General features: G+C 45.9%; 1 protein-coding gene across 1 annotated transcript; it reads right to left on the minus strand.

Moving 5' to 3' along the window:
• Positions 1–2291: 2291 nt before the first annotated feature.
• Positions 2292–22721, minus strand: LOC139229018 (serine/threonine-protein kinase NIM1-like). The gene is made up of 3 exons (XM_070860681.1): positions 22000–22721; positions 13432–13700; positions 2292–3041 (listed from the first exon to the last, which is right to left on the minus strand). Exons 1-3 carry the CDS (start codon positions 22289–22291, stop codon positions 2292–2294), a joined length of 1311 nt encoding a protein of 436 aa, XP_070716782.1. The 5' UTR covers positions 22292–22721.
• Between the last annotated feature and the right edge of the window lie 1073 nt (positions 22722–23794).

A 23794-nucleotide genomic window follows, 5' to 3' on the forward strand; every position in this document is an offset into this window, starting at 1 on the left:
ACCATTGCCCGGTACCACTCAGAATGATAGCTTGTGCACCGCTCCATCGAAGGAGATCTTTACGGTAGCACTGCCGATTACAGGAATCAGTTCTTTCGTGTAAGTTCTTAGTCTTGTGTGAACTGGAGTTAAGACTGGCCTTGAGGCCTTGTTGCACCACAACCTTTCGAAAGTCTTTTTGCCCATGATGGACTGGCTCGTGCCCGTGTCCAGCTCCATTGACACCAGGAGTCCATTTAGTTCAACATTCAGCATTACCGGGGGACAATTCGTGGTGAATGTGTGCATCCCATGTACCTCTGCCTCCTCTATCTGAGGCTCTGGTTTGTAGTGATCCTCCGTGGTTCTGTCCTCCTCTGCAACGTGGTGGTTTGCAGGTTTAACAGGCTTTGCAGCTCGCCTGCACACTCATTGGAGGTGTCCCATTGTTCCACAGCCCTTGGAAATGTATCCTTTGAATCGGCATGAATGGAAACAATGATCACCCGCGCAGTGTCAACAAGGTGTTAATGGCCTTGCATTCATCATCCTTGATGGTGGACTCTGAGACATTTGCGGACATGTAGATGCAGGTATGTGTGACCTGCCCTGTATGTTACGATTCGAAAACAACATCACTTTGTTCACAGTACTTGTAGCAGCACTTGTGCACTGAGAGATTTGCTTAATATTGTCACTGGTGGCAATGAACACCTGGGCTATCGCTATGGCCTTACTCAAGGTTGGGGTCTCTACAGTCAAAAGCTTGCGAAGTATGGTTTCGTGACCAATGTCAAGTACAAAAAAGTCTCTGAGTATGTGCTCCAAATGTCCTTCAAATTCGCAATGTCCTGCAAGGTGTCTCAGCTCGGCGACATAACTCGCCACTTCTTGGCCTTCAGACCTTTTGTAGGTGTAGAACCGATACCTCGCCATCCTTCGCTTTCCTTCGGGTTCAAATGCTCTCGGACCAGTGTGTACAAATCGTTGTATGATTTCTCCATGGGTTTCGCTGGAGTGAGCAGATTCTTCATGAGGCCAAACGTTGGTGCCCCACAGATGGTGAGGAGGATCGCTCTACGTTTGGCAGCGCTCTCTTCCCCATCTAGCTCGTTGGTCACGAAGTATTGGTCGAGTCGCTCCACTAAAGTTTCCCAATCATCTCCCTCCGAAAATTTCTCCAGGGATGCCCACTGTTCTCTGCATCTTTGGGTTTGCTATCTGTATCTCGTCGCCAGTTGTTGTGTAAGTAGAAAGAGTCAGACTGAACACTGTGAGCTCAAAGTAAAGTGTGACCGTAGTCTTTTATTGCAGGTCTCCAGAGTGCCTGTCCAACCTGTGAAGCCTTCTTAAATACCTGTGCTCCCAAGGGATTATGGGATCCCTTGGGACTCCGGGGAATGAGCCCTCTGGTGCTGTACAGAGTAAATACAAGTCCACATATATAACAGTAGTACTAAGGGAGTCCTGCATTGTTGTAGGTTCTACCTTCTAATGAGGTGTTCCATCAAAGTCCCATCAATTTACTCGACTAGTTCAGGTGAACATTAAAGATCCAATTGCATTAACTGAAGAGCAGGGAGTTCCCCTGCTGTCCTAATCAAACAGTCATCCCTCAAGCAAAGTTACTAAAACTAGTCATTCATCTCATTGTTGATTGTGGAATCTTGCTTAGGTCAAAATGGCTGCTACATTTGCCTACATAGTACAAGTCACTGCACTGCAATAGCAATATTTGAAAGGCTTTGGGGTGCTTCTGAGAGCTATGTAAAGATTTCAGATGAAAACTAGTCTATCTTTAGATGCTTTTGCATAGGTATTTGTTTAATTTAGATTGCGGCAGACAATGCTTGTGCACGCCCATTTAAATCTGTCTCTCTTATCCCAATGGTAGAATCATACACCCACTGTTTCTATTGCATTATCTGTGAAGAATAAAAACTTTATTTACCTTTTTTAAAAAATCTTAGTGTAAAAATAAGGATCCCCTTTCTTAATCATCTAGTTAATATTAAATTGTAATTACTTATCTCGAATGTAACCATGTCTTGATATATCTACTGGAATTCATATGGCATGAGAGGCCTTGAGAGAAACATCAACATTTTCTTAATTTTCATAGAGCCATTATGCACAGCACCTGCACAGGCCACAGCTGGAATGCCAAACATTTTATGGCTATTTACTGTGTGAGACTGGGAGAAGTTTCTTCAAACTCACTGCCTCATTAGCCATCTCCATCTTTGGCAGTGGCAATTTCTAGCTGCAATTTTTCCTACTTTGCTGCAATGTCATTGGTGTGTGTGCTGAGGTTAGAGAATCAGACACATCCTTGAATGCTGTCCATGTGCTCGGGAATGATTCATCCCTCTGCCATTCAGCTTGGTCCTAGCAGGGCAATAGCATACCATTGCAGGACTCTCTGAATAGCGTCTCTTTTGGCTCTGATGGAGAATGATGCGGTAGGTCCCAGTAATGGGACTGTGGGAGTCCCAACTATGGTTATTACAGATGTGTTCCTCTGTAATTCCCAGGCCCCTCAATACTTTCTTCACCTCTCTTTCCTCTTCGTTTAGATGTATAGAGCTGGCTAGGTGGGCTGGATCCAAGTGAAATGGTTGGTATGGTTCTGGACATTCCATCCCCCTCAGCCATAGACTGTCCAGGATGTTTGCCAGGGTGTAGCGGTTTGTCGGGATGGGTTGAAGAATTCCATGGATTAGTTTCTGGCAGTGATCCGATACATAGGCTGGAATTGTGTATGATCCTACTAAAATGCACTCTTTCAGCTTCCTAATATTGTGTGCACGGAAAGGAAAGGTTGCTGTCACCATGAAGTACAGCAGGATGCCCAGAGCCCAAATGTCCACGTGGATTCCAAAGTAGCTCTTCTCTCCAAATAACTCTGGGGCTGCATATTGAGGGGAGCCACAACAAGTGTTTAAAGGTTCATTCACAGGATGCAGAACACTGAAGCCAAAGTCACCCACCTTCACACAGTTAGTAGTTGAGTAGAACACATTTTCTGCCTTGAGATCCCGATGGACCACATTGTTCTCATGCTGAAAAGGAAAACGGAAAGTTAAGCAGGCAAAATATGAAGCAATCAGCAAAGAAGAGATGGAAGAAATGAGAAGTTAATAGCCTGTCAGTTGTAATAAATGGATCAGGACCACCAAACATCAGGGCTACCACCAGCACCAGCTCCATCACTCCATCCCAGTAATGACTTCTCCCCAGAGCATAGCCAGGATTTGCAATATTATCATCCCTTTCTTTTCATTTCTCCCACACTATGTTCTCAGTCCTCTACCAATGCTGCTCCTAAATCTCTACCAGTATTGCTTCCTGGTCTCTGTCACTACTGGTCCTTTGCTTCTATCAATGCTGCTCCAAGACCTCCATCAACACTGTTCCCACTACCAGTTGGCTAATCAGAGATGGCATATAATAACCTGAAATAATATGTAATAATGATGACTTATCTTTTTAGAGACACTGGAGATTGTGCAAGAAATATTTACAAGGATGATACCAGACCTGAGAGGTAATACCTATGAGGCAAGATTGAACAGGCTGGGGCTCTTTTCTCTAGCACAGCGAAGGCTGAGTGGTGATCTAATAGAGGTATTTATGATTATAATAAGGCAGACTCAATCACGGCTTTCAAAAGGGAGTCGGATGAGTACCTGAAAGAAAATAAATTGCAGGGCTACAGGGAAAGGTTGGGGGAGTAGGACAAGCTTAAATGCTCTTGCAGAGAGCTGAATGGCCTTCTTCCGTGCTGTAACCATTCTATGATTCACAGGGAGTGGTTAAGGAGAATAACATACATGTATTTAAGGGGAGACAAGATAAACACTTGGGGGAGCAAGGAATAGAAGGCTATGCTCATAGGGTTAGATGAAGAGGGATGGGAGGAGGCTTGTGTGGAGCATAAACTCCAGCATAGACCAGTTGGGCCAAATGGCCTGTTTTTGTGCTGTACATTCTATGTTATTACTTTCCCTCATTCTGCAAATATCTGACTATTAAATGGAATATCATCAGGTTTGGAGAATAACCCCATCCTCCACACTCAACCTCACTCTCTGGATTACAAATCCCTGGCTGTGGGTTAGATGGTCAGAGAAAGTGATCAGGTACAACAATGGGACTTTGATCGAGAGCTGATCAAGTTCCTCAAGATGGGAATCCACCACTGGAAACCACCCTGACAATAATAGATACAACAACAACTTGCATGGAATAGCACATTTAATGTAGTAGCATGTCCTCAGACACTGAGCAGCAGTGGAAGAGTGAAAGGAGGTGAACAATTGTGGAGGGCAGTGCCTGAGGAAACATTAATGATATCAACAAACATTGGGCCAAGAAGAGGTAGTTGTACCCTGAGGTTGAGTTGCCGTCAAAGAAACAGGAAGTTCCTTACATGGGGGAAACAAGCCAGAGACGGTGGAGGTAGGGAAATGCGGGAGATCCTATAGTGCAACCAAAGTGCGATGGTGGTGGAGAGGATGGACGTTGAGTCCAAAGACAGAGGGCTGGATTTTTGGCTCGCTTGCGCCTCTATTAGCGCCATGGAGAGGTGGTATAGGGTGTTTCTAAGCGTTACGGTGAGCTTCCAGCTTTTACTGCCTGACCGGCAAATTCGGCTCATGGTTTGCGGCGGTGCAAAAACTTACCGTCCTGCCCTCTAGTTTCACTGAGATCATGACGTCAATCATCGTACATTGCTCCGCTAGCGCCCCGGATGCAAAATTAGGTCCTAACGCCTCATGCTGGGGCCTCAACTATTTATAATCTATATTAATGATTTGGATGAAGGGACCGAGTGTAATGTAGCCAAGTTTGCTGATGATACAAAAATGTTTGAGAAAGCAAGTTGTGAGGAGGACACAAAAAATCTGCAAAGGGGTATAGACAGGCTAAGTGAGTGGGCAAACATTTGGCAGATGGAGTATAATGTGGGAAAGTGAGAGGTTATCCACTTTGGCAAAAAAAATTAAAAAGCAAATTATTATTTAAATGGAAAGAAATTACAAAATGCTGCAGTTCAGAGGGACCTGGAGGTCCTTGTGCATGAAACACAAAAAAGTTAATATGCAGGTACAGCAAGTGATCAGGAAGGCAAATGGAATGTTGGCCTTTATTGCAAAGGGGTTGGAGTATAAAAGAAGAGAAGTCCTGCTACAACTGTACAGGGTATTGGTGAGGCCACACCTAGAGTGCTGCATAGAGTTTTGGTCTCCTTATTTAAGGAGGGATACACTTGCATTGGAGGCAGTTCAGTGAAGGGTCACTTGGTTGATTCCTGAGATGAAGGGGTTGACTTATGAAGAAAGGTTGAGTAGGTTGGCCCGATCCTCGGTGGAGCTTAGAAAGATGAGAGGTGGTCTTATTGAAACATATAAGATAATGAGGGGGCGCGACAAGGTAGATGCAGAGAGGATATTTCCCCTCGTGGGGAATCTAGAACTAGGGGCATCATTTCAGAATAAGGGGTCGTCCATTTAAAATAGAGATGAGGAGGAATTTCTTCTCTCAGAGGGTTGTAAATCTATGGAATTCTCTGCCCCAGAGAGCTGTGGAGGCTGGGTCATTGAATATATTTAAGGTGGAGATAGACAGATTTTTGAGCAATAAGAGCGTGCAGGGTTATGGGGAGCCGGAGGGGAAGTGGAGCTGAGCCCATGATCAGATTTTTAATCGAAATACTTTTAAACACCTGTTATTGATCTACATCTTTTACTTTTTAACAACCTTTAGAAACTTGTTAAATAAATTGTGAATTTTCATCAACTTTTAGTCAACTCTTAATCTTTTTAAACAATTTGGAAATACTTTTAAACTTCTAAAATACATCTCAGACTTTTTAACAACTCTTAGAAACTTTTTAAACAAATTGGGATTTTTTATCAACTTTTAACTTTTAAAATAACTTTGAAAGTGACCTTCCTAATGCCTGCCCCCCAACCAAGCCTCGAGCCATCTACCACCAATTACGCTACTCGGCGTCGAGCTTGCGGCCAACACCTCGCTGTAGGCAAGTAGGCTTATACAGCTGTGCCTGGTCTCCAGTTGTCTTGGACCCCCTTGCCACTGGACCAAGACCTTTGCTCAGCTAAGCCCGTGTGGTTGCCGGTGTGCAGTGGCCACCCCACGTTAAAAGAACTCACGCACAGGCATCTTCCACTTCGTGAGTATGAAGTTCGGGACCTGGAACGTCAGGACCCTCATGGACAATTCCAACAGCAACAGACCGGAACACCGCACCACCATAGTTGCCCGAGAACTCAGACATTTTGACATTGACTAAGCAAGACCCGGAGGGCAGGGAAAGGCCAGTTGAAGGAACATGGTGGAGGTCATATCTTTTTCTGGAAAGGAAAACCAGAGGAAGAACGCTGCCTTCATGGAGTCCACTTTGCCGTCAAGAATGAACTGGTCGACTGCCTCAAAGACTCCCCCTGTGGGATTAACAAACGCCTCATGACTCTTCGTCTCACCCTATCTCAGAACCAATGTGCCACAGTCATCAGTGCGTATGCCCCTACACTCAATGCAACGGATGAGGCTAAAGAGGGTTTTTATTCCAACCTCGGGACATCCTTGTCCTGCGTCCCCATGGACGACAAATTGATCCTCCTGGGTGATTTTAATGCCAGGGTTGGGAAAGACACAGCCCTCTGGGGAGACGTGATTGGCAGAGAGTGGGTAGGAAAAGCCAACTCCAGTGGTACCCTACTCCTGACAAAATGTCTAGAACATGCACTCCTCATCACCAACACCCTGTTCCACCAAATACAAGGCATCGTGGCAACACCCTCGCTCCAAACACTGGCACCTGCTTGACAATGTCATCATCCGAGCCAGGGATCGCAAGGATGTGCGCATCACCCGCGCCATGACAGGAGCTGACGACTGCTGGACGGACCACTGTCTAATCCGATCCATCATCAACATTAACATAGCCCCAAAGCAGAGGGGACAGCAGAAGCAGTGCCGCAAAAAAGTTAATGCCAGGGCACTGAGAGACCCAGCAAAGAGAGCTCTATATAGCCAGCACCTCACAGCCAATCTGGCGTGTCTTGATGACCCTGAGATGCTGAATCCCCATAGCGCTTGGTCTGCCCTCCAGGCCTCTATAACTAGTGCCTGTGATAAGACACTTGGTTACTCAACCAGAAAACATCAAGACTGGTTTGATGAAAATGATCAGGAGATCGAAGAACTAATAGATCGCAAGCACAAAGCATTTCTGGCCCTCAAGCAACAACCCAACTCGGGAGCTGCAAAACAACATTGTAGATGGCTCAAAGCTCAGGTCCAACATAAAACCCTGGACCTAAAGAACAAGTGGTGGATGGAGAAAGCACAGGAGATACAACAACTGGCCGACAGCCATGATATGCGAGGATTCTTCATTGCAGTCAAGGCCACCTACGGTCAAATTCCCAAGGCCCCATCCCACTCCTGGCCAAGAATGGGGAAACACTCATCAAGGACACCGAGCCCAATGGAAGGAGCACTTTGAAGATCTCCTGAATCGAGACTCTGCCTTTGACTTGAGTATTCTCAACTCCATCCCGCAGCATGCGACCCGCCACCAACTCAGTGAAACTCCAACTTTGCACGAGGTAGGCAAAGCCATAAAACAGCTCAAGAACAACAAGGCTATGGGTGCAGATGGAATCCCTGCCGAGGCGCTAAAGTATGGCGGAGAGGTGCTGTTGGCACGAATACATGACCTCACCTCTCTCATCTGCAGGGAGGAGAGCATGACGGGAGATCTCAGAGATGCAGTGATTGTGACCATTTTTTAAAAAGGGGACAAGTCCGACTGCGCCAACTACAGGGGAATCTCCCTGCTATCAGCCACTGGGAAGGTTGTCGCTAGCGTTCTCCTCAACTGTCTTCTCCCTGTGGCCGAGGAGCTCCTCCTGGAATCACAGTGCGGATTTCGTCCCCTACGGAGCACAACAGACATGATCTTTGCAGCACGACAGCTGCAGGAAAAATGCAGGGAGCAGCACCAGCCCTTATATATGTAAGGGAGGATGAAAACCCCTCATTTTACCCAGAAGGAAAAGAGCTGTGGGATCTGTCTGTGCTGCAGCAGACCAGTGTCCTGGAAGGAACAGGGAACCCAGAACCAGATGTGGATTGAAACTGAGAAGATGTGGCCTTGGCAGGGCAGTGATTGAACGGGGGAGGACACCGGAGGGCCAATGGTGGGACAGAGTCAGCCCAAAGCAAGGGACTCCAAGCCAATGGGAGTGCCCTTGCTCGAAAACGCGGGACTGACTCATCACCGATACCGGGCTATTGCCTCCCCCACGTTTACACTATGGAGGGATATTATGCAGGCCTTAAGAAAACTAGGGAACCCAAAACAAACCGAGGGCCCACACCCTGCCAATCCAATTAACACCTACTCAACCCTTGATTAGGTTAACATCAGGGATGGCCAGTGGAAAAACCTCACGAAATCCAACAGCTGCATTTATCAAAAATCACAAGCCCACCAATGGGAAGGATTTATTTCAGCACGCAAGTCTGGCTGGATAACTGGATATAAGAAGGGGTTTCTGCCCTGACAAGTTGTTCCGTTCTCGTGTTCCAGCAAGCAGTCAGCCTTTCGACACAGAAGCAAGACCAGTGTCCGAAGACACCGAAGACAGAAGAAGCAAACCACCATCCCGAGACAGCATCAGTTCAGCCTCCTTTCGCTACTGGAGACTGAACCTTTTCTTTTTCCACAAGGATCTTCCCCTGAGAGCTGGACGCAGGTAGATCCACAGCAACAACAAGACGCAACCAAGTTTCCAAGAAAATCACAACCGAAAAAGTAACTTCAAGATCCTGAAGATAGCAAAAGGAGAACCCCAAAATCGCGTTTTGACCTGGAAAGACTGTAAAGGCTGTGGTGAGTATAATCTCTGGTCCCCAGAAGCCCCATCTCAGTTAGTCAGGAAGGTGGGAGGTTGGGCATTGCACTGCTGTTAAACTTGTGTAAAAATTTTCATTGTGTCCATTTAGTGGGATTTAGGGGGATTGTTTTGTTGGTGTATTGCTGTTTGTTGAGATACACCTTGTCAAATAAATTGGAAGCTTAAAGTTCCTCTTGGAATCGCCTCGTCTCAGTTCTATTGTATTACATCTCCTGATCGTGAGTCTTGTGTCAGAATAGTGTAAGGGAAGCCAGGAGCACCTCGAAAAAGCTCAACTGTGTGCCACAGGCTAGGGAAGAAAGGGGTTAGGAGTGTTTGACACTCACAGGTGCCTCATGGGGACGCACGAGTCTCAAAACCCCCTTCACAAGCTGTGGACACAGTCTCTCCAGGAGTGTTCTTGCAGCACTCAGGGTACCTCACAGGCCAGGCATAAGCTGTGAGGGCAGAAGCCCAGAGAGAGACACCCAAGGCACAACACTCCCCAGAACCCCTTACATATATGGCCTTCTTCGATCTTACAAAGGTCTTTGACACTGTCAACCGTGAGGGTTTATGGAGCGTCCTCCTCCGTTTCGGATGCCCCCAAAAGTTTGTCAACATCCTTCGCCTGCTTCACGTTGACATGCAGGCCGTGATCCTTACCAATCCAATTCACGTCCAGACCGGGGTCAAACCGGGCTGCGTCATCACTCCAACCCTCTTCTCAATCTTCCTCGCCGCCATGCTCCACCTCACAATCAACAAGCTACCCGCTGGAGTGGAACTAAACTATAGAACCAGTGGGAAACTGTTTAACCTACGCAGCCTCCAGGCCAGGTCCAAGATCACCCCAACCTCTGTCGTTGAGCTGCAGTACGCGGACGACGTCTGCGTCTGAGCACATTCTGAGGCTGAACTCCAGGATATAGTCAATGTATTCACTGAGGCATATGAAAGCAGAGGCCTTACGCTTAACATCTGTAAGACAAATGTCCTCCACCAGCCTGCCGCACAGCACTGCTCTCCAATCATCAAGATTCACGGCGCGGCCCTCGACAACGTGAACCATTTCCCATATCTCGGGAGTCTCTTATCAACAAAGGCAGACATTGATGCGGAGATTCAACATCACCTCCAGTGCGTTAGTGCAGCCTTCGGCCGTCTATGGAAAAGAGTGTTTGAAGACCTGGCCCTCAAATCTACCAAGCTCATGGTCTACAGGGCTGTAGTAATACCCCTCCTGTATGGATCTGAGGCATGAGCGATGTATAGTAGGCACCACAAGTCGCTGGAGATATATCACCAACGGTGTCTCTGCAAGATCCTGCAAATCCCCTGGGAGGACAGGCGCACCAACATCAGTGCCCTCGTCCAGGCTAACATTCCCAGTATTGAAGTACTGACCACACTCGATCAGCTTCGCAGGGCAGGCCACATAGTTCGCATGCCAGATATGAGACTCCCTAAGCAAATGCTTTATGCGGAGCTTATTCATGGTAAACGAGCCAAAGGTGGGCAGCAGAAGCGTTACAAGGACACCCTCAAAACCTCCCTGATAAAGTGCGACATCACTACTGACATCTGGGAGTCCCTGGCCGAAGACCGCCCGAGGTGGAGAAAGTGTATCCAGGAGGGTGTTGAATTCTTCGAGTCTCAACGCAAAAAGCGTGAAGAGGTCAGGCGCAGACAACGGAAGGAGCGCATGGCAAACCAGCCCCACCCACCCTTTCCCTCGACGAATATCTATCCCACCTGTGGCAGAGTCTGTGGCTCTCGTATTGGACTGTTCAGCCACCAGAGAACTCACTTTGGGATTGGAAGCAAGTCTTCCTCGATTCCGAGGGACTGCCTGTGATGATGATGACAGGGGGAGCTGAGCCCATGATCAGATCAGCCATAATCTTATTGAATGGCGGAGCAGGCTCAAGGGGCAAAATGGCCTACTCCTGCTCTTATTTCTTATGTTCTTAACTACTCGCCCCAGGAAATGTCTGAAAATCCAGGCATTCCCAGGGTGCAGCAGGCACTAATGGCAGCGTATTTAAATGGCGGGATGAGGATCCTACATTTCAGGTCACATTGACTGCAACGGTTGCGTACATCACACTGAGTGGAGCTCCGACTTGAAAGCGGCAGTTTTATCTGCCATTGCAGTGTCCTTACAACATCAGTGATAGAATTTAATGGGGGCATTACTAGTTCGCCAGTGTATCATGCTGCATTCTAGTGCCAGGTGGCATCAAGGTGGAAGAAGGGCTCTTGGCCATGTCAGCCCACGGATCAGGAGAGGCCGAAGACGTCTGGGGAGGAGGGCTTACATAACATAAGAAATAACAGTAGGAGTAGGCCCTATGGCTCCTTGAGCCTGCTCCGCCATTCAAAGAGATCAGGGCTGATCATCAACCTCAACACTTTACTGCCCGATTTCCATATCAGAGCCTCCCCGGTTTTTTATCCTCCGCCGCTGCTGGAGTCTTTCCACAGGTTTACAGGCACCAACACTGATACCTCCAGTTCTCTGAGAAGCAATGTGTGAGAAGGCTCCTTCCATGCTGTAAATTTCTATGATTCTATAAGCCAAGCAGCGCTACAATGAGAGCCATGCAGCTACCTGCAACATCATCAAACAGACAGCTGGGCAGCTTCCGATGCCTGGACCGCTCTGGAGGCAGCCTTCAATACTCCCCTCCACAGGTCTCCGAATTCATTGTGGTGTGCTGCATGCTACACAACCTGGCCATCACTAGGAGCCAGGCATTGCCAGTGGGGATTGCAGGCCCTATGCAGGAGGAGGAGGATGACGAAGAGGAGCCTGGCGAGGCACCGATTAGACAACCACCCTATCCACAGGGGAGGCAACCTACTTCAGACACAGCAGGAGAGATGGTGAAGAAAGAGGGCAGGCAGCGTGACATAAGATTCTCTCCAGAGCCTGCTGAGGCCTTTGAGAGGAGGTGGTCTGCACTCTATCTGGTTGTGGTGGGGGTGGGGGGGAGGGGTGAGGCCGTTGCCCAGCATATTTAAAAGAATCTGGAGAGAGATTACACAGGAGGTTTCAGCGGCAGACACGGCTGCCAGAACTGGCACACAATGCTGCAAGAAGTTCAATGACCTCACAAGGGTCATCAGGGTGAGTACCCTTCACATTTATGTAGGCCTGCCATGCTTGCAAGATCAATGTCTCACACAATGTTAACTCTTTGATGGAGCTGCCCCTTCTCAATGTGATGCAGGCCATGATGTGGGTTGTAGAATGCAGCAGAAAGCTGGAGGCTCACTTCTCCAGCCATTGCCTCTGCATTCAGGATGCACCTACCCTCTTGTACCCTAATCATTGTCAAGCCTCCTTGCACTCCACTCCCACTGCTGATATGCATTTTACAAACATCACCCTGAGCCGCAATGCTACCTGCCTCTCACCTCCTCCCAATCTTTGAAAAACCTCCGTCAACAGATTGAAGTGACAACATTTGCATATCCACACATAGTAGCTATTGAACTATGGAAGGCAAATGTAGCTCAACAAGAGGTGGACCTTTACTGAACCCTTCTTCTTGCTCTTATTGCAGAGCCAAGCTCTCCCACAACGGACAGGAGCAACGACGAACAGGAGGCGGACAGCCACAGTTGCTGGAGTTTACTGATGTGGAGTAGCAAGTCTCGGTCCTCATGGGCACCCAGTTTGCACAGCGGCCGGGGGCGATGTCGAACTCTCTTCGGGTAGTGAGGGTATGTGAATGTGACTTCATTGATCCCTAATGTGAAGTGGCCTAGCCCCTTTACATATACATGTCCAATGCTACCTTCCTACTATCACCTGGAGATGCTGCCGGAGCAAGAGTTGCACGTCGCCAGCTCATAATGGATCAGTTTGCTTGAATGGAGGAAGCTGAGGGATGCAGCTAATGCTGGTCATGCTATGTGCCACCATAAAGGCACATCTACGCTGAGCTTTGGAATGATACACATGACACCAACAGCAAAGGGTGAAAGTGATATTTAAACAAAAAAGTAACAATCCCCCTCCCACCAAAACATGACCATACAATAAACAGCGTTCTGCTACAAGTAACTCAGCAAGAAGTTTACTAATGAAAAACAACTATTTACATGCGTACTCAGAATACATTAAGACATCTACACAAGGTTGTCCTACCCTTTAATGGGACTTGTCCTGAGATTCCACCCCCCCATCCCGCCCTTCCCTTCATCTCCTCCCACGCCAGCTGCTCCTCCTCAATGAGGCTTCAGTGCCTACAGCAAGGCTGCTTGAGGGCTGCTGCATTGGTGGGCCAGATCATGCAGACGGTCTAGGAGGGCGCCCTGGACCAGCTCTGGGCCTGGAAGGCCTGGCTACGGACTGCTGCGCCTCAGCATTGGTGGAAGCAGTCTTTGATGGCTCGGGTGTATGAGATCAGTCCAATTCAGTGGTGTGTAGAGAAGACCGTATCAATTTAAAGATGACCCTACAAGGCAGACAATCTTGTTTTTAGCCAAGACTACATTTCCCACTTACCATATGTTTGACAGCCGATACAATCTGAACAAATATAAATTTACTCTCATATTCCAAGAACCGTCCCTGGATGCAGACTCTGTTGAACAGATCCCCTTGCTCAGCATACTCCAAGACCAAGTGCAGCCGAGTTTGTGTCTCTAGCACCTCGTACAGCCGGATGATGTTCGGATGATGAAGTTGTTCCATACTCAAAACTTCATTTGCGAACAGTTGCCGTGCCTTGTTGATCATATGCTTTTTATCCATGATCTTAATCGCTACCTTTTCTACAAATTAAAAAAGAGAAAGAAGGTGGTGAATTTTTATTATTAATGACAATGAACTGGGGGTAGGCTCTGCACTTCTACAATGCCGTCAATGGAAGCAGTAGATTAGTTTATATCTGAGTGTATGTGCTTCACCATTCAGGTGACTGTATGTGTGGTGTGCTTGAGAGTTATTGGAGATACTGTGTGCTGACCAGAATAATTCCAGCAGCTTATAGGCTTTACATGTTTTAAACTGTTTTAAAGCGGCTCCTCTCAGTTTGATCACAGTTGATAATCTTCCTAAGGACAATCTTATGTCACTTCTGTGAATCTAATATAATCTTGGCAAAATGCGCATTGACAGACCAATGTTTATGATGATATGAATTTACAGCTAATGTTAGCATGTGACCATGTGGCCAAGAGAACAATTCAGAGTACAACGTATTCATAGGATTGACCTAAGTGTGCCTATTGTCAATTTCCATGGTAAAATGGTTACTCATGAATCCCATACTTTTCCTCATAAACAATGCATATGCAAATAAACACATCCTTTTTTATCCTGACAGTTTTTTTATACTTTGGGATAGCACAGAATGATCCACTGTTGGCATGCATTTTGTTTTATTTAATATTCCTCCTCTCAACCAATACTACAAAAAAAACATAACCGGCTATTCACCTTGTTGATCAGTGGCTGCTGTGGTCACCTACATAAAAGTTGGTCCAAAATAACAAAGTAACTCACTGCGTGAAATGCTCTAGGCTGAATAGACTTAGAAAGGAAGGAAGGGAAGGGAAGGGAAGGGAAGGGAAGGGAAGGGAAGGGAAGGGAAGGGAAGGGAAGGGAAGGAAGGAAGGAAGGAAGGAAGGAAGGAAGGGAAGGGAAGGAAGGACACACAGCGCCTGTCATGAGCTCACAATGTCCCAGGGAGCTTTTCAGCCAGTTAGGTGCTTTCGGAGTGTGGTCACTGTTGTATTATAGGAAATGCTGGAGCAGGAGAGCAACGGCAGTGAAGAGGGACGTCACCAAGATCCAGGTTGTGAGGGTGTTTGCATCAGTTTCTTTGCTTGTTGAGGTTAGAGCTACATTGTACTGGTGTGTGTGACCATCAGCAGCAGGTTGGGGCCATAAAAGGAGCGGCGAGCAGCGGCCATGGACAGCGTGGTGGCGTACCACTTCAAGGTACAGTCCGAGCTGGTGCAGGAGGGCGATGGCAGCGAAGAGTGACATCATCAAGGTCCAGGTCGGTGATTGGAGCGTGAGCAGGTACAGCAGGAGCAGCGAGGTCGGGGTGAAGGAGCGGCGAGAGATTGGAGAGGGACGTGATCGGGGCCCAGGAGAGGCGTGAGTTTGGGGCCAGAAGAGGTGAGGGCCCAGGGGCAGTACGGGCCAGCCCACACTGCGATATGTATGCGCAATAGGCCCGTGCAGCAGAGCTGGTCTCCAGTCGTCTTGGACCAAGACCTAGCTCTATCAAGCCCGTGTGGTGGCTGGTGTGCAACAGCCATCACACATTTAAAAAATCCACGCACAGGCATCTTCCACCCTTCAAGATTTAGTTCGGGACCTGGAATTTTAGGTCCTTCATTGAAACACCTGTGAACTTTTTGACGTGGAAGCAAGTCATCCTCGATTCGAGGGACTGCCTATGATGACTTTTCCTCATATTGGAACTCAGTACCATACAGATACAGGCCTATTACTTTAGCACGTGGTTTTGGGATTAATAGGATGTGTACACCTATCCTGGATGTGAAACGTTTAAATGAAAATGTAAGTCAGCAAAAGGTCATGAAAAGTAGACTGCTTTCTTTGATAGTGCACTCCATGAGTAAAATTGGGAAAATAGGGAGGGGCAAAAACCCTTAAGAAGCTGTTCAACAGGCCCATTGGAAAGAGTAGGTTCAATGGGCTGAGTGGCCCTTTCTCTTCCATACCTTCTTTTGTTCTTAATCCATATGACCTTCCCTTACCGCACCTGCCTCCTTCATACATCTGCTTTATTTTCCCAGCAGAGCAATATCGGTGCAAAGGTTTGTAATAACATTGTTAAGGCTCGTCTAGAAAAGATTGTGCTCAACTCTAGTCATCTTTCCCAAACCTGGTCTAATTTTCCAGATTACTGGCAGCTTCTTCTTCTTACGCGGTCCCTGGAATCACGGATGACTTGCTTCCACGCCAAAAAGGGTTGAGTTTGATGAGTTCATATTCCAGGTCCCGAACTGCATCCTGAAGGGTGGAAGATGCTTGTGCATGAATACTTTTTAACGTGTGGTGGCTGTTGCACACCAGCCACCACACAGGCTTGACGGAGCTAGGTCTTAGTCCAGTGGCAAGATGACTGGAAACGAGCTCTGCTGCACAGACCTAGGGCAGCATCACTTTACCGAGGCATCATGGGCTGAGCCAATTTTAGTGTTTATGTCTTAGCAACTGGTGTCGGGGGTTGGAGATTCTGGGGGGGGGGGGGCGGGGGGGGGGAGCGTATTCTGTCCCTTGCCAAATATAAACCCTAAAGGTCATTGTCCCAGTGTCCCAACATGAGGTTTGGAATAAAATATGACCAATACTAATTATTTATAATTCACTTAATTGTTGGTTCCATCTGAATCATTAGATTTCTGTTCTGGTCTCAGGAACAGACAGCTATATCTTGATCCAGCGCAGCCTTCATCAATATTCCTGTATTCCGAACTCCCACTCCAGGGACTTGAGCGCATCAATCTAGGCTGACACTCCAGTACAGTACTTAGGGAGTGCTGCACTGTTGGAGGTGCCGTCTTTCGGATGAGGCGTTAAATCAAGGCCTCGTCTGCCCTCATAAAAGATCCCATGGCACTATTTCGAAGAAGAGGGTGTCCTGGCCAATATTTTGATGAACAGTGCTGTACATTTAAGGAGATGTTTCATAACTCTCAAGAAAAATATATTCCAGTGAGGAGGAAATGGTGTAAGAGAAAAGATTGCCATCCGTGGCTAACTAAAGAAATAAAGGACGATATCCAATTAAAAACAAGGGCATACAAGTGGCCAAAACTAGTAGGAAGACAGAGACTGGGAAGCTTTTAAAAGCCAGCAAAGAATGACTAAAAAAATGATTAAGAAAGGGAAGATAGACTATGAAAGTAAACTAGCACAAAATATAAAAACAGATAGCAAGAGTTTCTATATGTATATAAAAAGGAAAAGAGTAGCTAAAGTAAATGTTGGTCCTTTAGAGAACGAGACCGGGGAATTAGTAATGGGGAACATGGAGATGGCAGAAACTCTGAACAAATATTTTGTATCAGTCTTTATGGTAGAGGACACTAACAATATTCCAACAGTGGATAGTCAAGGGGCTATGGGGGGGTGAGGAATTTAACACAATCACAATCACTAAGGGGGTGGTACTCAGTAAGATAATGGGACTAAAGGCAGATAAATCCCCTGGACCTGATGGCTTGCATCCTAGGGTCTTAAGAGAAGTAGCGACAGGGATTGTGGATGCATTGGTTGTAATTTACCAAAATTCCCTGGATTCTGGGGAGGTCCCAGCAGATTGGAAAACTGCAAATGTAACGCCCCTATTTAAAAAAGGAGGCAGACAAAAAGCAGGAAACTATAGACCAGTTAGCCTAACATCTATGGTTGGGAAAATGTTGGAGGCCATTATTAAAGAAGCAGTAGCAGGACATTTGGAAAAGCATCATTCAGTCCGGCAGAGTCAGCATGGATTTATGAAAGGGAAGTCATGTTTGACAAATTTGCTGGAGTTCTTTGAGGATGTAATGAACAGGGTGGATAAAGGGGAACCAGTGGATGTGGTGTATTTGGACTTCCAGAAGGCATTTGACAAGGTGCCACATAAAAGGTTACTGCACAAGATAAAAGTTCAAAGGGTTGGGGGAAATATATTAGCATGGATAGAGGATTGGCTAACTAACAGAGAACAGAGAGTCGGGATAAATGGTTCATTCTCTGGTTGGCAACCAGTAACTAGTGGGGTGCCGCAGGGATCAGTGCTGGGACCTCAACTATTTACAATCTATATTAACGACTTGGAAGAAGGGACTGAGTGTAACGTAGCCAAGTTTGCTGACGATACAAAGATGGGAGGAAAAGCAATGTGTGAGGAGGACACAAAAAATCTCCAAAAGGACATAGACAGGCGAAGTGAGTGGGCAAAAATTTGGCAGATGGAGTATATTGTTGGAAAGTGTGAGGTCATGTACTTTGACAGAAAAAATCAAAGAGCAAGTTATTATTTAAATGGAGAAAGATTGCAAAGTGCTGCAGTACAACGGGACCTGGGGGGACTTGTGCATGAAACACAAAAGGATAGTATGCAGGTACAGCAAGTGATCAGGAAGGCCAATGGTATCTTGGCCTTTATTGCGAAGGGGATGGAGTATAAAAGCAGGGAAGGCTTGCTACAGCTATACAAGGTATTGGTGAGGCCACACCTGGAATACTGTGTGCAGTTTTGGTTTCCATAGTTACAAAAGGATATACTTGCTATGGAGGCAGTTTAGAGAGGTTCACTAGGTTGATTCTGAGGATGAAGGGGTTGACTTATGAGGAAAGGTTGAGTAGGTTGGGCCTTTACTCATTGGAATTCAGAAGAATGAGAGGTAATCTTATCGAAACGTATAAGATTATGAGGGTCTTAACAAGGTGGATGCAGAGAAGATGTTTCCACTGATGGGGGAGACTAGAACTAGAGGGCATGATCTTAGAATAAGGGGCGTCAATTTAAAACAGAGATGAGAAGAAATTTCTTCTCTCAGAGGATTGTAACTCTGTGGAATTCGCTGCCTCAGAGAGCTGTGGAAGCTGGGACATTGAATAAATTTGACAGAAATAGACAGTTTCTTTAAGTGATAAGGGGATAAGGGGTTATGGGGAGCGGGCGGGGAAGTGAAGCTGAGTCCATGATCAGATCAGCCATTATTTTATTGAATGGCGGAGCAGGCTCGAGGGGCCATATGACCGATTCCTGTTCCTATTTCTTATGTTTTTACGTTATAGTTATCCCTCGTTCAACTTAACAAAAATTATTTATATGGTCATTATCACATTGCTGTTTGTGGGAGTTGCTGTGTGCAAATTGGCTGCCGCGTTTCCCACATTACAATGTCTACACTCCAAAAGTACTTAATTGGCTGTAAAGCACTTTGCAACGTCCGGTGGTCATGAAAGGCACTATATAAATGCAAGTCTTTCTTCCTTTCTTACTTTCTATAAATTCTCTTGGTGTGCTGGGCTTTAGAATCTTGCCTATTCAAATGATTTTGTGACTTATCAAGTTCCAGACCTCATTGTTATTACAAGTAATGGGTATTTTGTAATTGCAGCAGTCATCACCTTTGAGAATTGCTAATACACAATGCTGCTGAGCATTGGGTACCCAGTCCCTGCATTGTGAGGAACTGAGGCAGTCTGATTGTGCTTCAGGTAATTGCAGCCTGCATACCAGTTGGATGTCAGATTCATTGGTGGGCTAAGGGAGGAAGGGATGCACAACAGGCCAGAGTCAGAGAAACGGAGAGTTTGGGTGGGTGTTAAAGGTAGGCAGGAGGCTACAGAAATAGGGAGAGACAAAAACATAAAGCGAATTAAGCACAAGAATGAGTGTTTTAAATTTGAGGGATTGTGGGAAGGGAGCCAATGTCGGTCGGTGAGGACAGGGTGATGGGTCAGTAGGATTTAGTGTGGGATAGAATACAAACAGCAGGGTTTTTGATGAGCTGAAGTTAACATAGAACAGGTGTATTTTATAGTCTCTTGAACACTCTTAGTTCAACTTACCTCTATTTATTTGGGAGATTTCAAATAGCCATGTGGAGCTTTAAAATGGCATTCCTTCACAGATCCTCTCTCTCAATACAGCTCCCTCCTAGCTAGAGGGCACTATACATTATCTTGTTACAAGAGGGTGAGGATGGGATACCAACCTGGAGAACATTGGAGTAATCGAGTATGTGGGTAACAAAGGCATGGATGAGGTTTTTAACTGCAGATGGGATGAGACAGGGGCAAAGATAGACAATGTTATGGAGGTGGAACTAGGTGGTCTTTGTGATGGAGAAGATATGGGGTCGGAAGCTCAGCTCAGGGTCGAATAGGATACTGAGGTGGCAAACAGTCTGATTCAGCCTCAGACATTGACCAGACAACGGAATGCAATCATTGACAAGGGTACGGAGTTTATGACAGGGGACAAAAACAACGGCTTCGGTCTTTGCACTGTTTAACTGGAGGAAATTGAGTCTTAGTAAGACTGGAATCATATGAGGGCAATTCCACTGAGCTGGACAATGGAGGAAAATACAGTGGTCAACCAGGTCAAAGGCTGTAGAGAGTTTGAAAAGGACAAGGAGGAATAATTGTATCATGGTCACGTTCAGAGAGGATGTCATTTATGACTTCGGTTAGGGACGTTTCAGTGCTTTGGCAGGGGTGGAAACCTAGTTGGAGAAATTCAAACATGGAATTACAGGAAAGATGAGCATGGATTTGGAAGGTGGACGCACATTCAATTACTTTGTAGAGGAAAGGGAGATTGAAGATGAGACAATAGTTTGTGAGGACAGTTTGAGATGTTTTTTTCAGGAGGACCGAATGATGACGGTTTAGAAAGAGAGAAGGACAGTATCTCAGGAATGGGAACCGTTTACAATGTCAGTTAGCATGGGGGCCAGGAAATGTATTTGGGTTTCATAGTTGTAGAGTCAAGGAAGCAGAAGCTGAGTCTCATTGACAAGACAAAAGATAGGAGAGAAACTAGAGAAAGACGTGAGTTCAATGCTAGGGCTGGGGAGAACTTGGGGAAATGTTTGGCTTGGTAGCGAAGGGGAAGCAGTGAAGCAGCAGAGGCAGCTGAAGGGATGGTCTCAATCTTAGTGACAAAGAAATCCATGAGCTCCTCACACTTGTTGGAAGTGGGGCTGATGGGGGGTGGGGGGGGGCAGGGGAAATGGGTTTAAGTAGATGGCTGTTCTTGGAGAAAAGAAGCCAAGGGTGATATTTGCTTCCCTGGAGTACTGGATGGTTTTGGCAGAGGAGAATGAGGCTAACACCACTTGATTTGGTTCAGCCAGATCTGGTAAAGTTTGGCTAAACCAGCTGTATGCAAGACATGTCCAAGTCTGCACCCCTTTGATGAAGGCAATGGCCACGATGGGAGAGTAAAGGCTTTGCTACAGTCATGGACACTGGAGGTGGAGACGGAGGCGTGGTTGAGCAAACCGGCAGCTGCCTAAGTAATGAAGCGATGAAGGGCCATAATCTCATATGGTGGACAGACTCAAGGGGCTGCTGGCTGTTCCTATATTCAAAGGCTAGGCAGTTGGGATTTTGAAAGTGCAAATGTAAAGGACATAGGAACTGAAGGGTTATAACTTGTGATGCTGCATTGGCCTGTCATTTAAAAGAATAAACATTTCATTTGTTATATGGAAAGAGGCTGTTGCCAGATGGAATAATAATAAAAAAAATTTTCCATCTCTCTTAAGTCACAAATGGACTGGAACCCAATTATTTGGTTGGTTTAACAAGTCTGCAGCATAATAACATCCCCTCGATTAACACCACCCCACCTTGGTAACACCAGTAAAAGGTTGTGTGACTCTAAGTGCTCGAAATATAGAGAATATGTTGAATTCACCAATTTGGAAATTTTAAGATTTTAGTTAAAAAAAATAAAACAGTCATTGCCCCAAATGTGACAAAAGAAATGTGAAGATAGTTGTCCTCCCACGGAGAATCTATGCAGTCATTGACTAGAAGCTACAATGAATATCGTTCAACCTGCAGTTAACTGATTATGAAAATGGTAATAATCTCACTGATAGTGATTGTCTTCTGTGATAATCTGTGGGCTTTATTCCCAATGCTGCTTTACTGGTGCCTTAAATGGACCATGTTTTCAAATTGTCAGTTTAACAATGTCAAAGATGGTTGGTATCTGTCCGATATTTTCCTCTTAGTTTTAACTACTCCCGAAAGTATGGATGCATTTCTTGATGCATTAAGGTGTGTTCTATTTCACAATGTTTAGTTTAAAATACAATTTCAATATTACATCATTGGGCAATATCAGAATCACAGTATGGCATCACCTTGGCTATTGTAAGGCCGACAGACCGTTGTTTCTAATCTTGATATCAATGTGAGCTGTCCCCAAATCCCTGCATCTTTGTTTACTTCCTATTCTCCTGCAACAATAGTCAACCTGTTTAAATAATCTCTCAACTGATATATTTACAATATCTCTTAATCAGTCAGACTGCTCAATATTCAGGGTAGGATTAGATAGGATAGACATACCTTTCGTCAAGGAGTGTATTCCGAGCTTCACCTTTGAGAAGTTCCCAATCCCAATCTCTCCACGGAGCTGGTAAAATCCAATCCTTTTCCCAAATATCAGTTCGTTTTTCACTTTCTTGTTGTTCTTCATGTCATAAATAACTTTTTCAAAGGGTGTGAGTAATCTGTTTTCCTTCTCCCTCTCCTCGTCAGCATACATCTGGTGTTGCACCTGTTGCTTAACACCTTGTGTTGGGCTGGGGTAATCCTTCAAATCTTCGCTGCAAATAGAGAGCTTTGCTACAGTCATCATTCACAGTTTGTATCCGAGAGAATGGACCTCCTTCACCATTTCTTTTAAAAAAAAATCTCAGTCAGAGCCCACAAGGAGAAGCTCCCGCTCAAAGAAGTGTCCTTTCATTGGAATAGCTTTTCCTAGTGGAGTCTCATCTCAATGGGATCTCAGCTTCTAATAGTTTCCTTTCTCACAGATGCTTTCTGGGCTTTGATACAAGTTTCGTTCTTTAGTCTCTGTGTTTCAGAAAGCCCAGATCCTCAGACCCTGCCACAGAAGACGGCCACCGTCAGTGAGGTTGGTGTATTGCGACTTCATCTTCGTAATCAGTTGACTGCAGGTTGAACGACATTCACTGTAGCTTCTACTCAATGACTGTATAAATTCTGGATGGTGGTGCACCTTCTTTAACTTTTGACAATGCCTGAAGATTCTCTGAGTTGAGACTGGAAGAAACAAATTAATTTAATTTCAGTAATGTGCAGTAAGCAGATCTGTGCAAAGAGCCTTGTGATAAGGAGCTGATGTGAATGGAGCCACAAAAATTTACTTCCATAGGTAAAATATTTTGTAATTTGTCTGTGTGTTACTGGGAAACTGAGGTTGGCATGTCTGTGTTCCACAGCTTGCACTTATATAGTACTAAAGCACTTCACATAGGAGAAAACAGATCTGAGCAGTGGTGGGAGAAGCTGTATCAAGGTCACAAATTACATTCTATGTGACTGTTATATTGGACACTATCACTCTTCACCCTTCTCGATCTGTCTGCAGGCTTTGACATGGTTAACCACACCATCCTCCTCCAATGTCTCTCCTCTATTGTCCAGCTAGATGGGACTGCCCTCAACTAGTTCCATTATTTTCTATCCAATCATAGCCAGAGAATCTGCTGCAATGACTTCTCTCTTCCAGCTCCCGCACCGTTACCTCTGGAGTCCCCCAAGATGAAAACACGTCAGATTCCATATGTGCGCTGACAAGACCAGGCTCTACCTCACCACCACCTCTCTTGACCCCTCCACTGTCCATTGTAATATAGCTCCACCTAGTGGCCTACTGTGATGTATAATAATAAACAAAGAAACATAGAAAATAGGTGCAGGAGTAGGCCATTCGGCCCTTCAAGCCTGCACCGCCATTCAATGAGTTCATGGCTGAACATGCAACCTCAGTACCCCATTCCTGCTTTCTCGCCATACCCCTTGATCCCCCTAGTAGTAAGGACTATATCTAACTCCTTTTTGAATATATTTAGTGAATTGGCCTCAACAACTTTCTGTGGTAGAGAATTCCACAGGCTCACCACTCTCTGGGTGAAGAAGTTTCTCCTCATCTCAGTCCTAAATGGCTTACCCCTTATCCTTAGACTGTGACCCCTGGTTCTGGACTTCCCCAACATTGGGAACATTCTTCCTGTATCTAACCTGTCTAAACCCGTCAGAATTTTAAATGTTTCTATGAGATCCCCTCTCATTCTTCTGAACTCCAGTGAATACAAGTTCAGCTGATCCAGTCTTT

The sequence above is a fragment of the Pristiophorus japonicus genome, chromosome 18 (genome assembly GCF_044704955.1).
Source record: "Pristiophorus japonicus isolate sPriJap1 chromosome 18, sPriJap1.hap1, whole genome shotgun sequence".
NCBI lineage: Eukaryota > Metazoa > Chordata > Chondrichthyes > Pristiophoridae > Pristiophorus > Pristiophorus japonicus.